The sequence below is a fragment of the Typopeltis vanoorti genome, chromosome 3, assembly GCF_054136105.1.
Source record: "Typopeltis vanoorti isolate ZY-2024b chromosome 3, IOZ_Tvanoo_1.0, whole genome shotgun sequence".
Taxonomy (NCBI): Eukaryota; Metazoa; Arthropoda; class Arachnida; order Uropygi; family Thelyphonidae; genus Typopeltis; species Typopeltis vanoorti.
Genome location: NC_143551.1, coordinates 66,734,540 through 66,759,237, shown reverse-complemented (window position 1 = coordinate 66,759,237; position 24,698 = coordinate 66,734,540). Strand labels below are relative to the sequence as shown.

The following is a 24,698-nucleotide window of genomic DNA, read 5'->3' as shown; positions in this document are numbered from 1 at the left end:
AGTATAATAAAATGTGCCATGGTTAAAACAGACATTTTTGTTTTCATCAGGGAATTTGGTTAAACAAGTAGAAGTCAGCTAATGGACCAAACCCAGTTTCAGAAGAAATGAAGATAGGATTAGTGTAGGAGCAGAACAGTGGAACTAGAAAAAGAGAAGTACCATGCTGACATAATCGGTGTTACCAGAGCTATGATTAAATAATAGCTGTGATTTGTATTTGTATAGTAGTCAAGAAAAGGAAGAACATCCAATATCTTAAACAAATAATAAAATGTAATCCAATTGGAAAGAGAGTACCAGGTAGAACTCAAAAGAGGATATTAGATGGATAATGAGACTGGAATAGGCCAATATGGTCTATATCTGTTATGAGTGTTATGATGATGAGAAAAGGAAGAACTAATTGTATTCCACACCAAACACAGAAATAAACTTGAATGGCATGTAAATGGTGACAGTTGGAAATTTTCAAAATAGGAAAATTGGACAATGACTTATTTATGCCAATGGTTTCACAAAAAGGATCTAAGAAAGGAGAGGAGAGGAATTTTTCCATTGAAGGGCAGCTGAAAAAAGAAAAAGTTGTTTCGTATTAGATATATTAAATTTGGTATCAGAGTAGGAAATATACCTGAAATGCTCAAATGTCTAAGTTTTTTTTACAATTGCTGTACTGCATAATTCAGAAGGCTTGGTCAGAAGGTAGTAGAATCCTCTCAGTAGTGCCCATCTATCAACAGCTTTAATGGAACCTGTGTACTAGACATATTAAAGTAAGTTTCTCAGCTTACACATGTAACAAGTATGTAGAATTTATTCAGAAACTCCAATTTTTTCATCCAACTTTACATGGACACCATCATGGAGATAGCCCAGAACCAGGGCGAACAGCGAAAAGTCAGCTACTGGAACAAATCTGAAAACAAACCCCAACTCAACATCACCAGAGTTAAAGATCGGTACTATCAACGTAAGAAGCCTGAATGGCAAAGAAATGGAGCTAGCTGAGGAATTAGATAAGTACCAGATCGACATAATAGGGGTGACTGAAACAAAAAAGACCAAAATTGGTGAGATCTTTCTGAGCAATAAATACAAAATGTTATATTCAGGCAATAACAATCAAGGAAAAGGAGTAGCCATAGTATTCAACACAAAATACGAGGCTAATCTTCTTGAATGGCAGTCAGTCTCAAGTAGAGTAATGTGGGCAAATATGAGAATGGGGAACTGGACAATGAGACTTATTTGTGCCTATGGTCCCACAGAAGGTTCTACTAAGGTAGAAGTGGAGGAATTTTTTGAGGCTTTAGAAAAAGCAACTGACACAATGAAAAAGGAAAAGTTGGTCCTTGTTGGGGATCTAAATAGTAGAGTAGGAAATGATTGTCAGACATACAAAAATATTTTGGGAAAATTTGGAGAAAAGAGCAAAGCTAATAATAATGGCAAATATCTGTTGGATTTCTGCTCAGGACATGGACTGGTTATTACTAACACCATGTTCCAACATAAAAATGTGCACAAATTCACATGGAGAGAAGAGGCTAGGAATAAGAAAAGTCTCATTGACTATGTTATTGTTGATAGTGATGTTTTCTCCCTGGTGCAGGACACCAGAGTGTACAGAGGATTTGAAATTGGAAGTGATCACTATTTAGTCTTGAGCAGGATAAAATTGAATTTCATATTGAAAAGAATAACATGTAAGAAAGTTTAAAGCGAATAAAAGTTGAGCAGCTCTCAGATGTAAACTGTAGACTAAAATACAGGAATATTATTGAAAAGAAAATGAAAGAGTTTGAGAACAGGAATCAAACCTTGGAGATTCAGTGGCAAACTCTGAAGGAAACATTGATTGATTCTGCCAGAGAGGCATGTGGTGAAGTTGTCTGCAAGGATAAAAAAATCAGAACTCCCTGGTGGACACAGGAAGTTAAAGAGGCAGTGAAGGAAAAGAAGAAAGCATATCAAAAGTTCCTGGCAAATAAGTCAGCTTTTACTCTTACAGAATACAGAGACAAATGTAAGAAAGCTAAACAGTGTGTAAAACTAGCTAAACAAAAGTCATGGGAGGACTTTGGCAAGAATATAGAAAATAAATATCAAGAAGGTGGCAAAATATTCTGGAGGTTGTTGAAGAAGCTTAGGAATGGAGGAAAGAGTGCTGTAAAAGGAATTAGAGATGATAAAGGTGAAATGAAAACAGGAGAAAAAGATATCCTTGAAGTATGGAGTAATTACTTTGAAAAACTGCTAAATGAAACAAGCAGTGATGACAGCACAGTAATAAAAAACACTGACCAGGCATGCAGTCAGGAATACATATCCATACTTGAAGTAGAAAAAGCCATCAAAGGCTTGAAATGTGGAAAGGCAGCAGGAGTAGATGATATTCGACCAGAAATGCTGAAGTATGGTGGTATAAGAGTCTTACAGTGGCTGCACTGCATAGTTCAGAAAGCCTGGACAGAGGGACGAATTCCCGATGATTGGAGTAGAGCTCTCATAGTACCCATATATAAAAAGGGAAATAAAACTGAATGTGAGAATTACAGAGGTATTTCCCTACTGAGTGTTCCTGGCAAGATCTATGCAAGTATACTTGAGAAACGGTTGAGAAGAAATGTGGAAGAAAAGCTTGGTGAAGAACAAGCTGGATTCAGGACAAATAGAGGCTGTCAGGATCAGATCTTCACTTTACGACAAATAGTCGAGAAAGCATGGGAATATAACAAAGATCTGTATTTAAGTTTTGTCGATTTGGAAAAGGCATATGACAAGGTGCCAAGAGAGAAGCTATTCAATACGCTGCAGTTATATGGTGTCAATGGGGCATTATATCAAGCAATACTTAGTCTTTATTTGAGTTGTGAGTCAGCAGTTAGAATTGAAGGAAGTACAGGAAGATGGTTTAATGTTAAATCTGGTGTGAGACAAGGATGTACATTATCCCCTCTGTTATTCATTATCTATATGGATCACATTATGAAGGAATGTGGTATTAAACCTGATATCAAAATTGGAGATGTTAATGTCAGCTCTTTGCTTTATGCGGATGATGTTATACTTCTAAATAAATCCGCTAAAAGTCTGCAAGATTCTCTGACTAAATTGAATAGCTGTTGTAATAGATATGGTATGAAGGTCAGCAATAAAAAGACAAAGACAATGAAAATAGGCAGAATCATTGAAAATGTCAACTGTGTTGTGAATGGTGAACCTGTGGAACAAGTAAAACATTTCAGCTACTTAGGCACAATTTTTACTGAAGATGGTAAACTAAATATAGAAATAGACAACAGAATCAGCAAAGCTGGTATCGTGGGAAGTCAATTGAATAAATTCATATGGAATAAGAAAGAAATTAGTCGGAACACTAAATTAGCTGTATACAAGACTGTGTTCAAACCAATTTTAACTTATGGATCTGAGAGCTGGGTCAGAAGTAAAACACTTGACCAAAGACTAGAGACCGCAGATATGAGAGTCCTGAGAAAGATTAGAGGCGTGAACAAATGGCATCAATGGCAATATCATATTAAAAATGAGGATATTAGGAAAGAACTTGAGATTGTCAGCATCCAGGAATGCGTTAGCAGAGCTAATCTCAGATGGTATGGTCACTTAAATAGAATGGGAGAAGAAAGATTAGCAAAACAAGTGTTCTCTGCCAGGTTGGCAGGAAAACGACCCAGAGGAAGACCAAGGTATAGGTGGATTGATGCGGTACAAAGTGCCTTAGACGATAGAAATATAAGATCTGATAATGTTGGAGTCTTGACAAGTAACAGACTGATTTGGAGGAAAATTGTAGATAGGAAGTTAGTAATGATGTAATTTTTTCATGTAGTACTGTCATATCCTGTACACCCCTTGAGGGTACATGGCAGGAATTTGATGATGATGATGATGATGATGAATCATAAATCATGTGTCTCGGTCGCAGCTGAAGTATATAATATTACACTATTAGTGTTCCAAAGTAACAATTGTAAGTTGCATAGATTAAAAAATAATAAAATATTTTAATTTTATTATATCATTATTAATAAAATCATCATCATCATCATACGTATCAAGGATTTAGGCCTAGTATGGCCTGTTCCGGCCTTAGAAGTCATCGTTGAATCGTTTAAGAGGACGTCCTGGTTTTCTTTTTCCTAATGGCTTGTACTTTAAGGCTTGTTTTGGTAATCTTTCTGTTTTCATTCTTTGAACGTGTTCCATCCATCTATGTTTATATTTTTTAATTTTTTCAATTACTGGTTCTTGGTTTAATTCTTTCATAATATCTTCGTTTCTTTTGTGATCAAATAGGGTATACTTTGCAGTTTTTCTCATAAACTTCATTTCTGCTGTTGTTAATCTTTGTTTGTCTTTTTGTTTTATTGTCCAGATTTCGCTTCCATACATTAAGACCGATAGGGCTAATGTATTGTATACTTTTAGCCTGGTTTGTTTTTGAACTAGGTTTGGTTTAAATATAGAGTTAATTACTCCTGTTATTTTTAAATATTTTGCAATTTTTATGTTTATATCTTTTTCATTTTCATAAGTGATCATACATCCTAGGTAGTTAAATGAATTCACCTGTTCTAAGATCTTGTTATCTAATACTATTTTAGTTCTTGCTGGATCTTGTCCTTTAAAGGCCATAGTTTTTGATTTTTCCGTTGATATTATCATACCATAATCTTTGGATATCTCATTTAGATTTAAAATAGCTTTCTGTAAGTTATCTTCAGAATTTGTAATTATTATTTGGTCGTCTGCAAAGAGGAGAGTGTTTAAGTTAACTGTAGGTGAAAGTTTAATTCCTTGATGTAAATTTTTACTCCATTTTATTATTATTTCATTTAAGTAGATATTAAAAAGAGTTGCTGAGAGGGGACATCCCTGTCGGACCCCTTGGTTTATCTCTCTTGTATATGTTAGCTCATGATTTAATCTTATTTGTATTTGATTATTTTCATATATACTTGTGACAGCTTTTAGGATATTATTTGGTATTTGTCTTTCTTTTAATATGTTAAATAATGTTTCTTTTAACTTTGTCAAATGCTTTTTCAAAGTCAATAAATATAATATGTGTTTCTAAATTATATTCTCTTCTTTTCTCTATTATTAATTTTAGGCAGAAGGCTGGGTCTATACATGATCGTCCTTTTCTAAATCCATTTTGTACCTCTAGAATAAAGTTTTCGGAATATTTCATTAGTTTGTTATTTAAGATTCTGCTATATATTTTGTAACATGAATTTAGTATACTGATACCTCTATAGTTTTTAGGGTCATCTCTATTACCTTTCTTAAAGATAGGACTCACAATTGCTTTTTTCCATTCTATTGGGGACATACCAGTTCAGTAAATTTTATTTAAAAATAATAAGAGTCTTCCTTTGAATCTTGTTCCTGCGTATTTATATAGTTCTGAACCTAGCTTATCTTCACCAGGTGATTTTCCGTTTCTTGTTTCTTTCAGGCTGATTTCTAATTCTTCTTCAGTTATTCCTTTTTCATTTTCGTTAATTGTTTGCCAGTTGTCTTTTTTAAAATATTTGTCTGTCCACAGTTCTGTGTAGTAATTTAGAAATTCTTCTAATTTCAATTCAGTGTTTAATTTTGTTTTCTTTGGTATCTGCATTTAGGTGTTTCAAAATCTTATATACATTGGGTCTTATTTTATATAAATCATGTTCTAAATTAGAAACAGATTTATTCCATGATTCTCTTTTTCTGACTTCTCTTTTAGCTATGGCTCTTATTCTTTTATATTCTATTTCATCTTCTAATCTTTTACTGCTTAACCATTTGTGATAGGCTTCTTTTTTCTTTTTGATTATTTCTTTGATTGTATCATCCCAGATCTTCAGTTTTTTTCTTTTATTGAATTTTTTGGTCTTTCCTAAGCTTTCATTTGCTGCTGCATTTAGTATCTTTTTTATATTAAGCCATTCTATTTCTATTTCTTCATTTTGTTTTATTTTATCTAGATACTGGTTAATTCTTTGTTCATATAGCCATTGTACATTTGTGTCATTCAATAGTCTAGTTTTATAAACAAATGTTTCAATTTTTCTTTCTGTTATTGTTACTTGTAACCATTTAGGTGGTAATCTTAATTTTATTTTAACAAGGAAGTGGTCACTGCTTATTTCATATCCTCTGTGAACTCTAACATCTAGTGAAAATTTTGATGTCTTTTCATTTAATATGAAGTAATCTAATATTGATTTCCATCCTCTTGCTGCCCAAGTATATTTATGTATGTCTTTATGTTTATAGAAGGAATTCATTATTTTTAGGTTATTATAAACTACAAAGTCAATCAGTTCGTTACCATTACTGTTTAGAGTATGTTCTCCATATATTCCTATATTATTATTAATTTTCGTGTTTCCAATTCTCGCATTTAAGTCTCCTGCTAAAATTATGTAATCATTTTTATTTATTTTATTATATATGTTTTGTAGCTGATTATAAAAATCAATATTATCCTGTTCTCTTCCTTCTTCTGGGGCATATAAACCAATTATTGTTAAATAGCTTCTATCTATTTTTATTCTAGCTTCTATTATTCTTTCATTCCATAATTTATAATGTTTTAACTGTTTTGAAAGGGAGGTATGAATCCAAATCATGACTCCTGCTTGTGCTCTTTGGTCTCTGTCGACTCCACTGTATATCACATTAAAGTTTTCAGTTCTCATAGTTCCTTTTAATTTCTTTTTGTTTCAGTGATTACTGCTATTTTAAAATTTCTTTCATTTAATAACTGGTCTAATTCTATTTCTTTATATGCTATTCCTCTTACATTCCAGTTTGCTATGTGTATTATATTTTGTCGTTTCCATTTTCGTTTTCCCTTTTCCATTCCAGGGTCATTTCCCATAGATTCAATCCGATTATCTCTTTCTGTCAGCTTACAAGTATGGTTATGTTCTCCATGTCAGGGGACTAGCCTGAAGATGGAATAGTTCAGTGGTAGGGCTGCTACCTTAAGGCTTCTGAACTCGCCTTCTTCCGAATTTAAACCCATAGGAGGAATAGGGTATATTGAAGGGGAAAGGGTAGATTATAGAAGAAATATAGTAAGGTTTATAGAGAGGACATAGTTGTAAGGCCAGAAATGAAAAGACCCCATGGCCCTCGAGTACTCTAATAGCACAAGGGTCATAAAGTAAGAAGAGTTGGCTGATAAGGCCTTATAGGAAAGATTAAAGTAAGTGGGTCTTCCTCAAAGTAGAAGGAGGAGAGGATAGATCCAGCTAGAGGTCCATGGGAATGCCGCTTCCTTTACAATCAAGATGATTGCCCCTTATGGCCCTGTTGGTCCACGAGTCCTTATTCAGTATATTCGGACCACCCCACCATATATATATATATATATATACACACACGCACGCGCATGTACACACACACACACACACACATGGTGGGCTCCCCTATCCACCACCCAGGGCACACGCTCTCTAGGGGTTACAAGGTCCCCTGAGAGCAATAATAAAATCATTAATATCATATACTTCAGCTGTGACTGAGGAATGACCTAATATATGCATGATTTATAACTTATTTTGATTCATCTTTTGAATGTAGTTTAATAGTCTGTCTCCCTGATGATGTTAGTATTGGATGATATATATTGGAGTTTCTGAATAAATGTGTAAGCTGTGAAACTTACTTTAATATAAGTGCCCATCTATATAAAATAAAAGAAAAAACAATGTGAGAATTACATTGTTTTTTCTTTTATATAGATGGGTACTTATATAAAAGTAAGTTTCAAGTATTACAAGTAAGCTTTTTCATATGACTGCCATCCTAGAAAAGTTATAATCCTAGAATACATTAGCACCTTGAGCAGAGTAAGGATTTATATAATTTTATTTTTATTTCAAACCAAGAACTTTTTTTAAGCCACTTCAGACCTCCAATAAACAGAACTCTCATCTGCCCACCAGGTAATGAAATTCATCTCCCATCTAAATATACTTAATTCCATACTTGAGAAGTTGAGAAACTTGAAAGAGTGCTTCTTCCAGTAGGGAGTTATTAGAATGATATTGTAAGTTTCAAGACAGTTGGGAAATTGTGGAAATATAAAAAGGATATGTATTTAAATTCTGGAAAAGGCATAAGGTGCCAAGAGAAATGCTGTTTAAAACACTTCACTATTAGAATTGAAGGAAGTACAGGAAAATTGACATAAATTCAGGTGTAAGACAAGATAGCCTACTAGGTTCACCATTATTCATCTTCTATGTGAATAATATTATAAAGAAAAGTAGCATTAAGCCTGGTATCAAAATGATATTCAACTCAGCTCTTTACTTTATGCAGATGCTATTAATTAAACTAAACTATATTAACTAAACTGAATAACTGCCAAAACAGGTGCGGCATGAAAATTAGCAGTAAAATGATGAACTCAAAATAGTTGGGAATACTGAATATGCAAATTGCATTCTCAAATGACAAACTTATAATTAATGAAATATTTCAGCTATTTAAGTACAACGTTTAATGAAAATGACAAATTAAATATGAAAATAGACAGAATAAGCAAACCTGGTATGATGGGAAACTAATTGAATAAATTTATATGGAATAAAAAATTAGCTATAAGAGTAAAAACTAGTAGTATTGTTTCAACTAATTTTTCTTATTCCATATAAATTTATTCATTAGGTTCCCTGCCATACCAGGTTCATTAATTCTGATGTTTATTTCCATATTTAGTTTGTCATCTTCACTAAAATATGTGTTTAAATAGCTGAATTTCTTTCTATGGGTTTTCCATTGAGAATGTAGGCTTCTCTACATTCTCTAGCTCACTGACTATCAATGAATCCCTTTGGTTGGAAAGACAGAAGTTTCAATTCTTTGTAGGATTTGAAGAACCTTTATCGTGACTATAAAATTTTTCCGCTTGGTTACAAAGCAAATTAAACTTGACAAGGAATCCTTTTTAATCATTTATCCAAGTGTAAGCAAACAAAGTTTGCACATGGAGTATCCACTTGAGTAGGCTTGTTATATTTTAAAGTTACTGACTTCATATCAATTGCCTTAGTACCCCATAATACAAAGCACGCTTCATTTCAGATGTGTGTGTGTTGCATTATAATTTCAGTCACTGCCCTGAGTTTAGATTTTTATTGAGGTCTTGCCAGTGGGAGTAAAATCTGGAAAGATAGCAAAGCCAAATTAATGCAGAACCCATATATATTTTTTTATATACAAGTAGTAAAAAAGGTGATATCATCAAATTCCTGATAGATACCCTCAAGAGGTGTACAGGATAACATAGTACTACATGAAAAAATTACATCATTACTAACTTCTTAAATTCCTACAATTTTCCTCTAAATCAGTCTGTTACCTGTCAAGACTCCAACATTATCAAATCTTATATTTCTATCTTCTAAGGCAATTTTTACTGTATCAATCCACCTATAGCTTGGTCTTCCTCTGGGTCATTTTCTTGCCAACATGGCAGAGAACACTTGTTTTGCTAATCTTTCCTTGCCCATTCTACCATACCACCTGAGATTAGCTCTGCTAACGCATTCCTGGATGCCAACAATGTCAAGTTCTTTCCTAATATCCTTGTTTTTAACATGATATTGCCATTGATGCCATTTGTTCACGGCTCTAATCTTTGTCAGGACTCTCATGTCTGCAGTCGCTAGTCTTTGGTCAAGTGTTTTATTTCTAACCAAGCTCTCGATCCATAAATTAAAATTGGCTTGAATGCTGCATTGTATACAACTAATTTAGTGTTTTGGCTAATTTCTCTCTTATTCCATATAAATTTATTCAGTTGACTTCCTACCATACCAGCTTTGTTGATTCTGTTGTCTATTTCCATATTTAATTTACCATCTTTACTAAAAATCGTGCTGAAGTAGCTGAAATGTTTTTGCACAATGCAGTTGATGTTTTCAATGTTTCTGCCTATTTTCATTGTCTTTGTCTCTTTAATGCTGACCTTCATACCATATCTTAACAGTTATTCACTTTAGTCAGGGAATCTTGCACACTTCTAGTGGATTTATTTAGAAGTATAACACCATCCGCATAAAGCAAAGAGCTGAGATTAACATCTCCAATTTTGATATCAAGTTTAATACCACTTTCCTTCTAGTAGCAAGACTTATACGTTGGTTAGACATAACTGGTAATTAGTTTACGGAATTAACAACGCATATAAAGTATATTAATTAAAGGTAACTTTAATGAATAACTTCTATATTTCGGCAATGTCACATTGCCATCTTCAGGAACATAAAGATATGGTATGTGCACTCAGGAACTAACACAAAGCAAATGAGGAAGAAAGCAAGAAACTAATATTGTTCCTAAAGTCCTAATGGTGCCCTCTTGCGGGCTAATTTGGTAGTCTTGGCAGTTGGGCTGAAGTTCTCATAATGAAAGTCTCCCAACTGCCCCAAATTTGGGAGACTTTCATTATGAGAACTTCAGCCCAACTGCCAAGACTACCAAATTAGCCTGCAAGAGGGCACCATTAGGACTTTAGGAACAATATTAGTTTCTTGCTTTCTTCCTCATTTGCTTTGTGTTAGTTCCTGAGTGCACATACCATATCTTTATGTTCCTGAAGATGGCAATGTGACATTGCCGAAATATAGAAGTTATTCATTAAAGTTACCTTTAATTAATATACTTTATATGCATTGTTAATTCCGTAAACTAATTACCAGTTACCACTTTCCTTCATAATGTGATCCATATAGATAATGAATAACAGAGGGGATAATGTACATCCTTGTCTGACACCAGATTTAAAATTAAACCACCTTCATGTATTTCAATTCAAACTAAGTATTGTTGATATAATGAACCACTGACACCATATAACTGTAGCATTTCGAATAGCTTCTTTCTTGGCAACTTGCCATATGCCTTTTCCAGATCTACACAACTTAAATACAGATTTTTGTTATATTCCCATGATTTCTCAACTATCTGTTGTAAAGTGAAAATTGAACCTGACATCCTCTGTTTGGCCTGAATCCAGCTTGTTCTTCACCAAAATTCTCAGCCATTTCTCAAGTATACTTGAGAAATGGCTGAGATTTTGCATATATCTGGGGGGTGGGGGGGGGGGGGGGTGGGGGGGGGGGGGGGTGGGGGGGGGGGGGGGTGGGGGGGGGGGGGGGTGGGGGGGGGGGGGGGTGGGGGGGGGGGGGGGTGGGGGGGGGGGGGGGTGGGGGGGGGGGGGGGTGGGGGGGGGGGGGGGTGGGGGGGGGGGGGGGTGGGGGGGGGGGGGGGTGGGGGGGGGGGGGGGTGGGGGGGGGGGGGGGTGGGGGGGGGGGGGGGTGGGGGGGGGGGGGGGTGGGGGGGGGGGGGGGTGGGGGGGGGGGGGGGTGGGGGGGGGGGGGGGTGGGGGGGGGGGGGGGTGGGGGGGGGGGGGGGTGGGGGGGGGGGGGGGTGGGGGGGGGGGGGGGTGGGGGGGGGGGGGGGTGGGGGGGGGGGGGGGTGGGGGGGGGGGGGGGTGGGGGGGGGGGGGGGTGGGGGGGGGGGGGGGTGGGGGGGGGGGGGGGTGGGGGGGGGGGGGGGTGGGGGGGGGGGGGGGTGGGGGGGGGGGGACCACAGAAATTTAAACTTTTTAATCTTCTTCTTCAACCTTTTGGTTTTGTCCACTGATGGACAAAATGTCTCCCCATGATTTTCCAGATCACTCGGTTTTCTGCCTCTCCCATCCATCTCACCCCTGCAATTTGTTCCAGTTCATCACTCCACCTACTTCTCAGTCTTGCTCCATCCATTGGTTTCCACTCTGTTGTTTTTCTAGTCCATCTCCCATCACTGCATCTGGCAATATGGCCAGCCCATCTCCACTTAGCCTGTTTAATGTATTTTACAATATCCATGACACCTGTTTGAGATCTTATCTAGGTATTTATCTTCGTGTCTCTTAATGTTATTTTTAGCATTCTCTCCATGCGATGTTGTGTTGTTCTCAGCTTTTTGTTTAGGGCTTCTGTTAAATTATTTTTATTATTACGGGCAACTCCAAGGAGTCGACAGACTCATTAAGGGAGGCCCTAACATCATGTCAAGAACAACTATTCGACATTCACACAGTATCTATCATACCTCGCCTTGAACTCATTCACAGTCATGGCACCCACAACAGACTCTGGCAACTTATTCCACTCATTCACCACTCTCCAAGTAAAAAACCTAGCTCTTGCTAAAACACCCTTGCTAACCACATTCTTGCCCAGCTTCTATGTATGGCTCCTAGTCCTCCCACCACCAGTCCTATTCTCAAAAATATCTTCTGAATTAATCTTATAGAAACCCCCCCCCCCTTCAGTAATTTGAATGTCTCAATCATATTACCCCTTTTCTGCCTATCAACCAATTTCTGCAACCCACCCACAAATCTTCAACCTGTTCTCATAAGGTTCATTCCATAGACCTGCTATCATCTTGGTCACTTGTCTCTGGATCCTCTCCACACCTCCTCCCCATCAAGAAGAAACCCTGGTGCCCATATCTGGGCACAGTAGCCTAGATGGGGTTTTATCAAGGCTCGATACAGAGGAACTTAAAGTATTTTTCAGCAACCAAGTGATTTGATGAGCTGATTTAGCCACTTTTGTGATGTGCCCCCTAAACTTCAACTCCCGATCCACCAACACTCCCAAATCCCTGGCCTCATCAATTTCCTGGAGTACGGTTCCACCAATGTCATATACTGCTGCTAATCCTTTCACCCCAAAATGCCTAACCTTACACTTTGCCACATTAAATTGACATCCATTTTCCTTAGCCCAGTCCTCTAAACTATCCAAATCAAATTGAAAAATTTTGACATCCTGTGCTCTCACTATTGCTCTACCCAACTTTGCGTCATCAGCAAATAAGTGAACACTTCCTCTCAGATCCTTTCCTATATTGTTAATGAACAAATTGAAAAGTAGTGGTCCAAGAACAGACCCCTGCAGCACACCACTAGTCACAGGCTGTCTTTTGGAGTACTCCTGAATAAACCACTCTCTGATATCTCTCCATCAACTACCCTCCTTTCCATCTCACCAACCCTATATCCTGCAGTTTACTGATTAGAATTCCATGTGGTATCCTGTCAAAGGCCTTAGCAAGGTCCAATAGAATCACTGTAAACCCATTACCCTTATCCAGTTCATCCGTCACTGTGTTATAAAACGTGAGCAAGTTACTGAGGCATGATCTACCCTTCACAAAACCATGTTGTCCCCCATACAGTGTCCCATTTTCATCTATCCAATCCTATATTTTTCTCTTGACTAATTTCTCCAAGACCTTGACAATGATTCCTGATATGCTAATTAGTCGATAATTTACAACAGCAGTCTTGGAACCTCCTTTATGCAGTGGAACTATTTTCTCCTCTTTCCATCCCCCCTCAGGACTAACCCAGACCCGAGACTCAAATTAAACAATATGGGCAAGGGCACTGACAATTCTTTAGCCGCTTCACGTACGACACGAGCTGGTATATCATTCAATCCCACAGATGTATTCACGATTGAGGTTTTCTAATAGACTATTAATCTCCACTTCATTCACCACAATTCCCTTAAAATCTATTGGTTCATTTATTCCTGCAATGTCACCACCTGAATGATATACTCTTGCAAAGTGCTCGCTCAGTAATTCAACTGATTCGGTTACCTCCCTACCATCGGCATTCTTTAAAATCATTCTGCCATATACATTTTTTCTTTTACTTGCAACATATCGAAAAAACTGTTTGGGATTCTCTTTAGCCTGCGTGGCTAATGTTCTTTCATAATCCGTTTTTGCTTTTCTTGCCACACTCGTTACCCTTGTGGCCTGCACTTTATACCATTCATGTGCCTGCCGGTCACCTTTCTCCTTAAATTCCCTCCATAATTGTTTCTTTTTTTGCAGCTCAGGCTTAATGGTGTCATTCATCCATTTAACCCCTACTTGATTTATTATTCGGACTCTAGGTATACAGTCAGCCATTGCCTCCTGCAAAAACTTCTTAACCGCCTCCCATGCACTATCAACATCCAGCCCTTGCAGTTTTACATGCTATGGCACTGAACCAATCAAACTCCTAAGCTTGTCATACTTACCAGCCCGATAATTCCACATGTAGCCTGTCTTAATTATAAATTCCACACCTTAAGCCACCTCCCAAGTCAAGACCCTGTGATCACTCTCACCAATTGGTGGCAATGTGGTCATATTCATTACAGCCAAATTCTCAGATGCAATTACTAAGTCAAGCACTCTCTGACCCCTAGTATTTTCCATTACATGCTGTCGCAGATAGTTATCCCTTAATAACCGCATAAAATCCAATTCCTTCCTCCCATGTGCCATCTCCTCCTTCCAATCAATGTTCCCATAATTGAAATCTCCCATAATAATTACCCTCCTTCCACTAATTTCTTCTATTTGCTTATGCATACTATCTCCACCATCTATTCCATCACCTGGTCTATAGCAGCACTCAACTGTATATTTTGTTCTGCTAGTTTCAATCTCACACCAAATAGCCTCAAATGTGCTCTTTTCTCTATCCTGCAGTTCCACTTCTATTCTCCTCGGCTGTAGCTCATCAGCGATCATCAATAACACACCTCTCCCCATTTTATTCTCCCTGTCACTCCTGAACACACCATACCCCTCACATTCAATTCCACTAGCTATATCATCTTCTGTCAACCATGTTTCACAAATGCCAATAACCTGTGGCCTGGAAGTGCCAACCAAGGCCAAAAATTCTTCCTTTTTGTTCCTAATACTTCTGGCATTAGTATACATGAATTGCAGAAGCTCATTTGTCCCATCCCTATTTTGATGCCTTATACTAACTATTCCATTCTGATTTGTTGTCCTTCGTACTCGCTCGGGCATATTACACACATTCATACACTGAACTGTCTCCCTAAAGTCTGCATATTCCCCCCCCCCCCCTTAATAACTAGTTTCCCTGATTCTGCACATTCACTTCCACTACATTCGACAACACCTTTTCAAGTCTCCTTACACCAAATCCATTCAAATCTAAACCATCCATCTTATATAAATCCTTTCGCCCATCGAACTCACTCCACACATCCACAAATTCCACACCACTCCTGCATAATCCACGCATAAAGTCATTAGCAATTATGGCCCTCCTTCTATTCTCTTCACTGTCATACCACGGCAACAGACTCACCATCCTAACTCTCTCACTCTTCTCTTTTGCTACCTCAAGCAATTCCTTCAAATCCTCTCTCATAGCCATTTTGTCTCCTTTCAAATAATTTTTAAAGTCCATGTTTCTCCTTCGTATGTTAGGACAGGAAGTATTCACTGGTCAAAAGTTTTCTTTTTTAGACTCATAGGGATGTCACTTCTGATGTTTCTCATTTTCCCATAAGCCATCCATCCAAGGTGATTTCTTCATCAGTGTCTTTTCTTTGACAATCCTCAAAGGATAACAATTGGCCCAAATATATATATATATATATATATATGAAGTAACTTGTTCTATTTCATGGGTTTCAACTTTAACAGTTCTATGGTTTATGTATTTATTCATCATTATTTTTGTTTTTTCTCTATTTATTTTTAATCCCAATTACTCTGGAGGCTTCATTTAGCTGATTTAGCCTTTCTTCCAGATCTTAAAGATTATCTGCTATTAGGACAGTATTATCTGCAAATTTCAGATGATGCAACCTTTCTCCATTTATGTTTGTTCCTTTTGTTTCCCAATCAAGGCTTCTAAAGACTTCCTCTAGTGCAGCTGTAAATAATTTTGGAGATATGATGTCGCCTTGCTGGATGCCTTTTTTGTATTGGAACTTTTCACTTGTTATATAATTTAATTACAGAAGTTGCATTATTGTAAATATCTTTTAGTGTTTCAATATATGGTTTCTCATTTCCCTGGGTTTCAAGTACTTTTAGTGTTGCAGATGTTTTAACTGAATCAAATACTTTTTCATAGTCTATATAGGCCAGACATAAAGGTTTATTGTATTCAATTGATTTTTCAGTGAGCTGTCTTAATGTGTGAATATGGTCCAGAGTATTGTAATTCTTTCTAAATCCAGCTTGTTCGTAGGATTGCATTCCCTCTAGTTTAGATTTTTTCTATTATTTATAATTTTTGTGAATACTTTATATATGGTGGGGAGTAGGTTTATAGGAGTAGTTTTTAATTTCTCCCTTATTGCCCTTTTTAAAAATTAATATTATAAGTGAATTGTTCCAATTTTTTGGAATTTTTTGTCTGTTTTAGGCATTTATTAAAGAGTTTAGTCAGCTGTTTGATGACAGGACTTCCTCCCAGTTTTAAGAAGTCTACCATAATTCCATCTTCTCCTGGGGCCTTTCCATTCTTTTTAATAATATGTAATTTAATAATTTTCCAACTTTTTAATAACATGTAAATATTTTGTCTTAAGTATCATAAGACATCATCAATACAGTTATAAACAACAATACGAATTACATTAAAAAAAACAGTGCGCATGCTTACATTAGAATCCCTCTATGTATACAGTAGCGTGTTTAAGGACTAAATATTATTGGACTGTAATTAAATTAAAACTGATACATTTATTTTATACTGTTGAGGATAACAATTTCCCAAACTTTTGGGATAGTGAGACAGTTGTAACAGTTAAGATTGGGTCCATGCCGTAAGACTTCAGCACTTTCTTTATACAAACGCTCATGTTTATATATGGATTAATGTAGTAGCTTGGCATGTTGCCATTGGATCCTGTGGTTGGCATTTTTACTCCATGTTGTGCAAGACCAGATTTGTGAGGTTTGATGTTCAGAGATGTGTTTATTTACAGATCTTCCTGTTTGTCAATAGTAAGACAAGTTAAAAGAACATGGCGCTTTGTATACACCAGGTAGCATCAGTGGTGAGAGTTAGTCTTTTGGAGAAGGCAACAAATTGTGAATTTGGTTTATTGGTTGTTTTTCTATTTATTTTGTATTTCTTCAAATTTTTGACAAACGTTCAGAGATACCTTTGATATATGGTCTAGGAGTTCTGTGGGTTGCTTCTTGTTTAGGTTGATGTTTTGGAGGGTGGCTAATAATTTTTTGAGATATTGTATTAAATCCATTTAGTGAGGCTGTATATTTAATAATTTCCAATTCTTGTTTTAAATATTCTTCAGAGGAACAAAATTTGTGTGCTCTGGATACCAAAGATTTTATGATGTTGTATTTTTGAGATGGATGGTGAGCTGATGTATTGTGGATATAACGACCTGAAAAAGTTGGTTTATGATAGACCGAAGTGGAAATGGAACCATCTTGATTACATTAGATGTGTACATCAAGGAAGGAAGGAAATACCTTGCAATGATTCCTTTTCTAGTGTGAATTTGATGCGAGGATGTAGGTTGTTGATATAATTTAGAAATGTTCCATGTAACTCCAGACTGCAAGGACATCATCAACATATCATAGCCATATTGTTAGTTTTGGGTCAAGAGTAAAAATTCTTTCTTCTATACAAGAAGACACGAAGTGGGCTTCTTCTTGTGTCCTAGACAAGAAGAAGCCCACAGGACTCCTATACCATATATCAAAGGCATCTCTGAATTCTTGTCAAAATTTTTGAAATACAAAGTCACTGCTACCTATAAACCAAATTCACAATTTGTTACCTTCTCCAAAAGACACTCTCACCACTGATGCTACCTGGCATATACAAAGTGCCATGTTCTTGTAACTTGTCTTACTATTGACAAACAGGAAGATCTGTAAATAAACACATCTCTGAACATCAAGACCACATCCATCTTATCAAACCTTGCAAATCTGGTCTCACACAACATGGAGTTGAAAATGCCAACCACAAGATCCAATGGCAACATACATCCCAAGCTACTACATTGATCCATATATAAACATGAGCGTTTGTATAAAGAAAGTGCTGAAGTCTTACGGCATGGACCCAATCTTAACTGTTACGACTGTCTCACTATCCCCAAAGTTTGGGAAATTTTTATCCTCAACTGTGTAAAATAAATATATCAGTTTTAATTTAATTACAGCCCAATAATATTTAGTCCTTAAACACACTACTATATACATAGTGATTCTAATGTAAGCATGCGCACTGTTTTTTTGAATGTAATCCTATTGTTGTTTATAACTGTATTGATGATGTCTTATGATACTTGAGACAAAATATTTACATATTATTAAAAAGTTAATTACTGTGGCATACGTGTGAATTTATAGTTATGAATACTCCACAGGTTTCTCTGTATAAGAAAATATTGAAGGAAAAATTCTTTCCTCTATGTATGTCAGTTGCTTTTTTTTTTTGTGTGAATCCTATCCATGAAATATAAATAGATTGTTAAACTTCATATACAGTTTTATTGTATCAGAAAAGCAATATAAGGATTTGAGATTTAACACACTGCACTTTTGTTGGTTATGTTCCTAAATAACGAGAGCCACGACAAAAGAGTTTTTCCTTATTGTAGCTGAAAGCTAAACTTTCTTCTGGCTCTAGGATCCCTCATTCCAAGATCCTTCAGTATCATTAAATTCCAAAGGAAAATTTGAATATAATTGTTTGTTTGTTTGCAATTCTCAATACAACTTTCTTGCAATAGCAGTGTATAAAAGTGGATTGCTTTTTGGTACAGTATGTATGTCACTCCATGTAGCAATATAAAGTAAGAAAATATTTATTTTTGCAGAAGTTGTTGGAAATTTGGAAATCTACATTAATCAGTTTGAACTCTTATTTCTGTTTTTTTCAGTGAAAATGTAAATGTTTAAAGAAAGCCTGCATGTTTTTCTTTTTTTTTTTATTAAAAAATTAATAGTTAAAGGATCCATGTTATGGCATAAATTGTGATTTTGTAGTTTTACTTTTTACATAATCATACAAGTACTTGTGTTGGGTGAAGTAAGATGTTTTTGTTAAATAGCGCAGTATTTGGCTTGCATAGAGTTGGCACTAGCTGTTTTTAGCTTTGAGTAATGCAAACAACTTTAGGCAATTTGTTGTCTACCTGCCCACACCAAGAGCTTACCAACTATGGAAATCTTGGTGTGGGCAGGTAGACATGCCATAAAATTGAATGTCCATTTGGGTGTGTGTGGGGGGGGGGAGATAGTGACTATTAGTGATAATAATGACATGAGTGATAATGCAAAAGAATGAATTTTTCTGTGTGAATTAAGCCGAAACATTAAGCATAGTCTGTAGCTATTTGTATTCCCTCCCCTCCTCCCAGTAGATGCATGAGGAGAGCAAAACAGTTATAATATGCATGTACTGGCATAAGCAAGCAATGTTCTAAGTGAAACATCTTTACATGTATCCCCTAATTTTCAACACAAAGTAAACTCAGTGTGTATGTTACAAAATCAGGTGATGTAAGTAACTGCATCATCACCTGCTACTGTCCATTTGGCCTAGAACCACAGTTTATATTAGTCCTGGACGGTTTTAAAAAATTCCAACAAATGTGATTATGTGTGTGTGGGGGGGGGTGCTTAAGGGTCAAATCTGTATAACTGAGAGGAGATCTCCACATAGCCTTTAAAGGAATGCAGAGAAAATCGACCAGGGCTTCTGAAATAATGTCCAATCCTCACTGTCTCATGGTGCACCCTTTTAGGCATCTACCTAAATACTGAACGAAAGAGGATGGGCTAGCAATTTGGGATTTAGCTGACCAAATTGTATTCTTATTTGCTTAAACCACAATATAAAATGATGGTACAACATGGCAAAATTTCATGCTGGCTGGGACATCGCCCAATTAAATAAGACCCCCTCCCCCGTTGTTTTCGCCAGGGAACCAGGGCAAACAGCAAAAAGTCAGCTACTGAATCAAACCTGAAACACACCTTCATTTAACATCACCAGAGTTCAAGATTGGTACTATCAACATAATAAGCCTAAATGACAAAGAAATGGAGCTAGCTGAGGAACTGGATAAGTACCAGATCGACATAATAGGGGTTGACTGGGGGGAAAAAAGGCAAAAACTGGTGAGATCTTTCTGAGCATTAAATACAAAATGTTATATTTGGCAATGACAATCAACGAAAAGGAGTAGCCATAGTATTCAACACTAAATACAAGGCTAATCTTCTTGAATGGCAGACAGACTCAAGTAGAGTGATGTGGGCAAATACGAGAATGGGGAACTAGACAATGAGACTTATTTGTGCTTATTGTCCCACAGAAGGTTCTAGGTAGAAGTGAAGGAATTTTGTGAGGCTTTAGAGAAAGCAATTGACACAATGAAAAGGAAAAGTTGGTCCTTGTTGGTGATCTAAATAGCAGAGTAGAAAATGATTATCAGACATACAAAAATATTTTGGGAAAATTTGAAGAAAAGCTAATAATTTAAAGATACCAAGAAATACATACTTGGTTTAATCCTTTATCCAAATGTATCCAATTTGGATACATTTATCCAAATTGCACATGAAGTATTTTCAGGCCTGGAGCAACTCGTATATAAAAACTAATAACTTCACATCACTTGCCTTAGTATCCCATTATGCAAAGCAAATATCCTTACGGCTATGTATAATGCTATACATTACGGGAAGGTCACTATCCAGACCGGTTTCGACCATTATTCAGGTCTCATCAGTGGGAGCCAGACCCAGAGGTGATACCAAGGTTGAAATAATGCAGAAGTCATATTTTCATATACGAGTGGTAAAAACTCACAACAACCACAGTGGTAAAAAAACACTCAACTGACACATCCATACTTGAAAAAAAGCCATCAAAAGCTTGAAATATGGAAAGGTAACAGGAAAAATAGATGATAATCGACCAAAAAATGAAGTATGGAGACATAATAGTCTTACAGTGGCTGCACTGCATAGTTCAGAAGGCCCGGACAGAGGATCGAATTTCAGATGATTGGAGTAAAGCTCTCATAGTACCCATATATAAAAAGGGAAATAAAACTGAATGTGAGAATTACAGAAGTATTTCCCTACTGAGTGTTCCGGGTAAGATTTATGCAAGTATACTTAATAAACAGTTGAGAAGGATTGTGGAAGGGAAGGATCAATTTTCATTTTACAACAAATAGTTGAGAAATCGTGGGAATATAATAGATCTGTATTTAAGTTTTGAGATCTGGAAAAGGCATATGACAAGAAGCCAAGAGTAAAGCTATTCAAACACTACAGTTGTATTGTGTAAATGGAGCATTATATCAAGCAGTACTTATTTGAGTTGTAAGTCATCAGTTAGAATTGAAGGAAGTACAGGAAGATGGTTTAATGGTAAATCTGGTGCCAGATGAGGATGTGCATTATCCCCTCTGTTATTCATTATCTATACGTATCACATTATGAAGGAAAGTGGTGTTAAACCTGACATCAAAATTGGAGATGTTAATCTCAGCTCTTTGCTTTATGCTGATGGTGTTATACTTCTAAATAAATCTGCTAGAAGTCTGCAAGATTCCCTGACTAAAGTGAATAACTGTTATAATAGATATGGTATGAAGGTCAGCATTAAAAAGACAAAGACAGTGAAAATAGGCAGCAACATTGAAAATATCAGCTGCATTGTGAATAGAGAACCTATAGAACAAGTAAAACATTTCGGCTACTTAGGCACGATTTTTAGTGAAGATGGTAAATTAAATATGGAAATAGACAACAGAATCAATGAAGCTTGTATGGTAGGGAGTCAATTGTATAAATTTATATGGAATAAGAGAGAAATTAGTCAAAACACTAAATTTGCTGTACACAATGCAGCGTTCAAGCCAGTTTTAATTTATGGATCGAGAGCTTGGTTAGAAATAAAACACTTGACCAAAGACTAGCGACTACAGGCATGAGAGTCCTGAGAAAGATTAGGGCCGTGAACAAATGTCATCAATGGCAATATCGTATTAAAAACAAGGATATTAGGAAAACAATTGACATTGTTAGCATCCAGGAATGTGTTAGTAGAGCTCATCTCAGGTAGTATGGTCACTTAAACCGAAGGGAGAGAAAAGATTAGCAAAACAATTGTTTTCTGCTGGGTTGGCAGGAAAAAGACCCAGAAGAAGACCAAGATATAGGTAGATTAATGCAGAGTAAAAAGTGCCTTAGAAGAGAGAAATATAAGATCTGATAATGTTGAATTCTTGACAGGTAACAGATTGATTTGGTGGAAAATTGTAGATAGGAAGTTAGTGGTAATGTAAATTTTTCATGTAGTACTATCATATCCTGTACACCCTTTGAGGGTACATGTCAGGAATTTGATGATGATGTGATTATGCTTTTCTTACACAGATGACAAAAGAAAAAAGTTTCAAAATTGTAAAAAATAAATAAAATATTTTAGACTTCTACAAAAACTGGCACTGAAAAATCTTCCGAGACTCAGTTAAATGCATTTTGTGACTTAACTCATCAGAAGACAATTGACTTCAGTTTCTCAAGATATACTCATGCAAAAATGCAGAATATGAAGTCCTCTAAGACAGAATCTACATAAAATATCTGTTTTAGACACTGATTGTGTACCCTACGAATTTCCCTTGGTTGTTGGCTAATCATATCTTATCACTTGAATACAGAAGTTTGTGATGGATTAATGAGTGGAGCTTTGTGTCAACTTTGAAAGCATTGAAATTGAAGAATGCACATTTAATGATTGTAGATCAAGTTTCCAAATGTGCTGTAGGTCAGCTTCTTAGCCAAGAAATGAGGCGACCAGTATGCTTGATTGCATAACATTGCTAATGTCTTTATTCCAATTGGACCTTGCGCAGCGGATGTGTTTTTAAAAAAGAGTAACAATGAAACAATGTCAGCTGAATGGAATCACTTTCTCCTAATTCTGGCTTATGCCATAACGTTCATAAATCTCGAGGAGGAACTTTTGATATGGTTGTGTACAAATATGAAAAGAACCACGAACGGTCATTGATTTGTATCACTTTATCCACAGTAACTGATATAAATTAACTCTACATCATTTCTCCTACCAATGACGAGACTTTTCACCAGTTAGGAAATGTGCAATTGATGGTTCCTCTCCAAAAGGAGTTTGAAAGGTTATCGCATAATCCATTGAGAACTATACAAGGCTCTTTACTGAAGTTTGTCAATCTTCCAGCTCAATCCAAAGATCTGCTGGATGCAGTTACTCAGCATGGCATAACGAGCACTTTAGCATACCTAACTGCGATAATGTCATGCAAATGAAGTAATGCAGCACACCAACACATGAGCAGTAATGTACATTATTATTATTCCCTATGTTGATATTATTTACTGACAAATGACAAGAATGTCTGTATATGTCAGGCCACTTGGAGATATTTGGACTGCTGAATGATTTTTGCCTAATGGATAAACTGTTCTCAACAAGGACATATACATTTTCCCCAAACCAATCATATATAGATTTCATTAACTTCATTCTTCTGCATTATACCAGTGATAGCACTGTGCTGTTGAAGAAAAATTATCATATACTAATATCTAAATGCTTAAATGCCAGTGTCCGAATGGTGGCTTCAACTTTGGTTTTTCTGATCCTAATTTTCAGGCCTTTATCAAATTTCTAAAATAAAAGTTTGACCTCACTGTGAACACCAATTCTGCTATAGCAATGATGAAAAGCAGTATCTCTATAGATGCAGTTTTCCAGTAGAGATTACATAATTTGCAATCACAGGTCTAATATCATATTTTAGTTACTGCAAGTCAATTGGATCTTGTATTCCTAAAACTGAACTAATAAATTACATTAAAAAATAAAATTAATTTCTTTTCTATTTCACAGAAATTAAATTTTCTGCAGATGCTTCACACATAACATCATTTGCATGTGCCCAGTACACACACGTTTTTTTTTTCCCCTCAAGTACAGTATTTTTTTTTGCCTAAGGAGGGGAGTGTGTGTGTGGGGGGGGGGGGGTTTATCTTGCTCTGCAGCAGTCTGTCAAATGAAATCTGAGTGCTCGGATATTCTTTTGAAACAAGTAGGTTGATATTTCTGTCTTTTTACTTTTGTGTGGTGGCAGTAAAACAAACAATTCCCAAATTTGAGAAGAAAATGAGTAAACTCTGGATGAATGACAAGATACTGAAAATGATGGAGGAAAGAAAGAAACAAAAAATCCTCCTGATTACAAGAACTTAAACAAGGAGATCAGGAAAGAATGTAGGATTGCAAAAGAACTATGGCTCAACAACAAATGCAAGGAAATTGAACTTTTGGACAAAAAGCACAAAACCAGAGAACTTCATGAAAACATTAGGGAGCTAACTAGCAAATTTTGCAAAAGGGTAGGCTGTCGTTGCATTGAAGATGCCAGTGGAAATATCCTAATGGAGAAAGACAAAATAAGGGATAGATGGGTAGAGTATTCAAAGGAACTCTACAATCATGATAGAATAGATAAGCCAATGCAAGAAGATTTGGAGGGGGCCTACTATTCTTACCTGGGAAGTAGCAAATGCCATTAGGAAACTGAAACCAAGAAAAGCTCCAGGAATGGATGGAATTATGGCAGAATATCTAAAGGCTTTAGATGATAAGGCTATAAGATCACTGACTGATATGTGTAACAAAATATACAAAACTGGACACCTGCCAAAAGACTTTAGGCACTCAACGTTCCTACCAATACCTAAAAAATCGAAGACAATCAAATGCAAAG

At 36.4% G+C, this 24,698-nt stretch overlaps 1 protein-coding gene across 1 annotated transcript in view; it reads left to right on the top strand.

Annotated features, from left to right (window-relative positions):
* LOC150108231 (uncharacterized) overlaps positions 1–22,522 on the top strand; it is a 133,357-nt gene extending 110,835 nt beyond the window's left edge. Inside the window, exon 11 of the mRNA XM_090390430.1 lies at positions 22,370–22,522. Coding sequence (XP_090246556.1) covers positions 22,370–22,522 — 153 coding nt within the window. The remainder of the gene's footprint in view (positions 1–22,369) is intronic.
* The last annotated feature ends 2,176 nt before the right edge of the window (positions 22,523–24,698 follow it).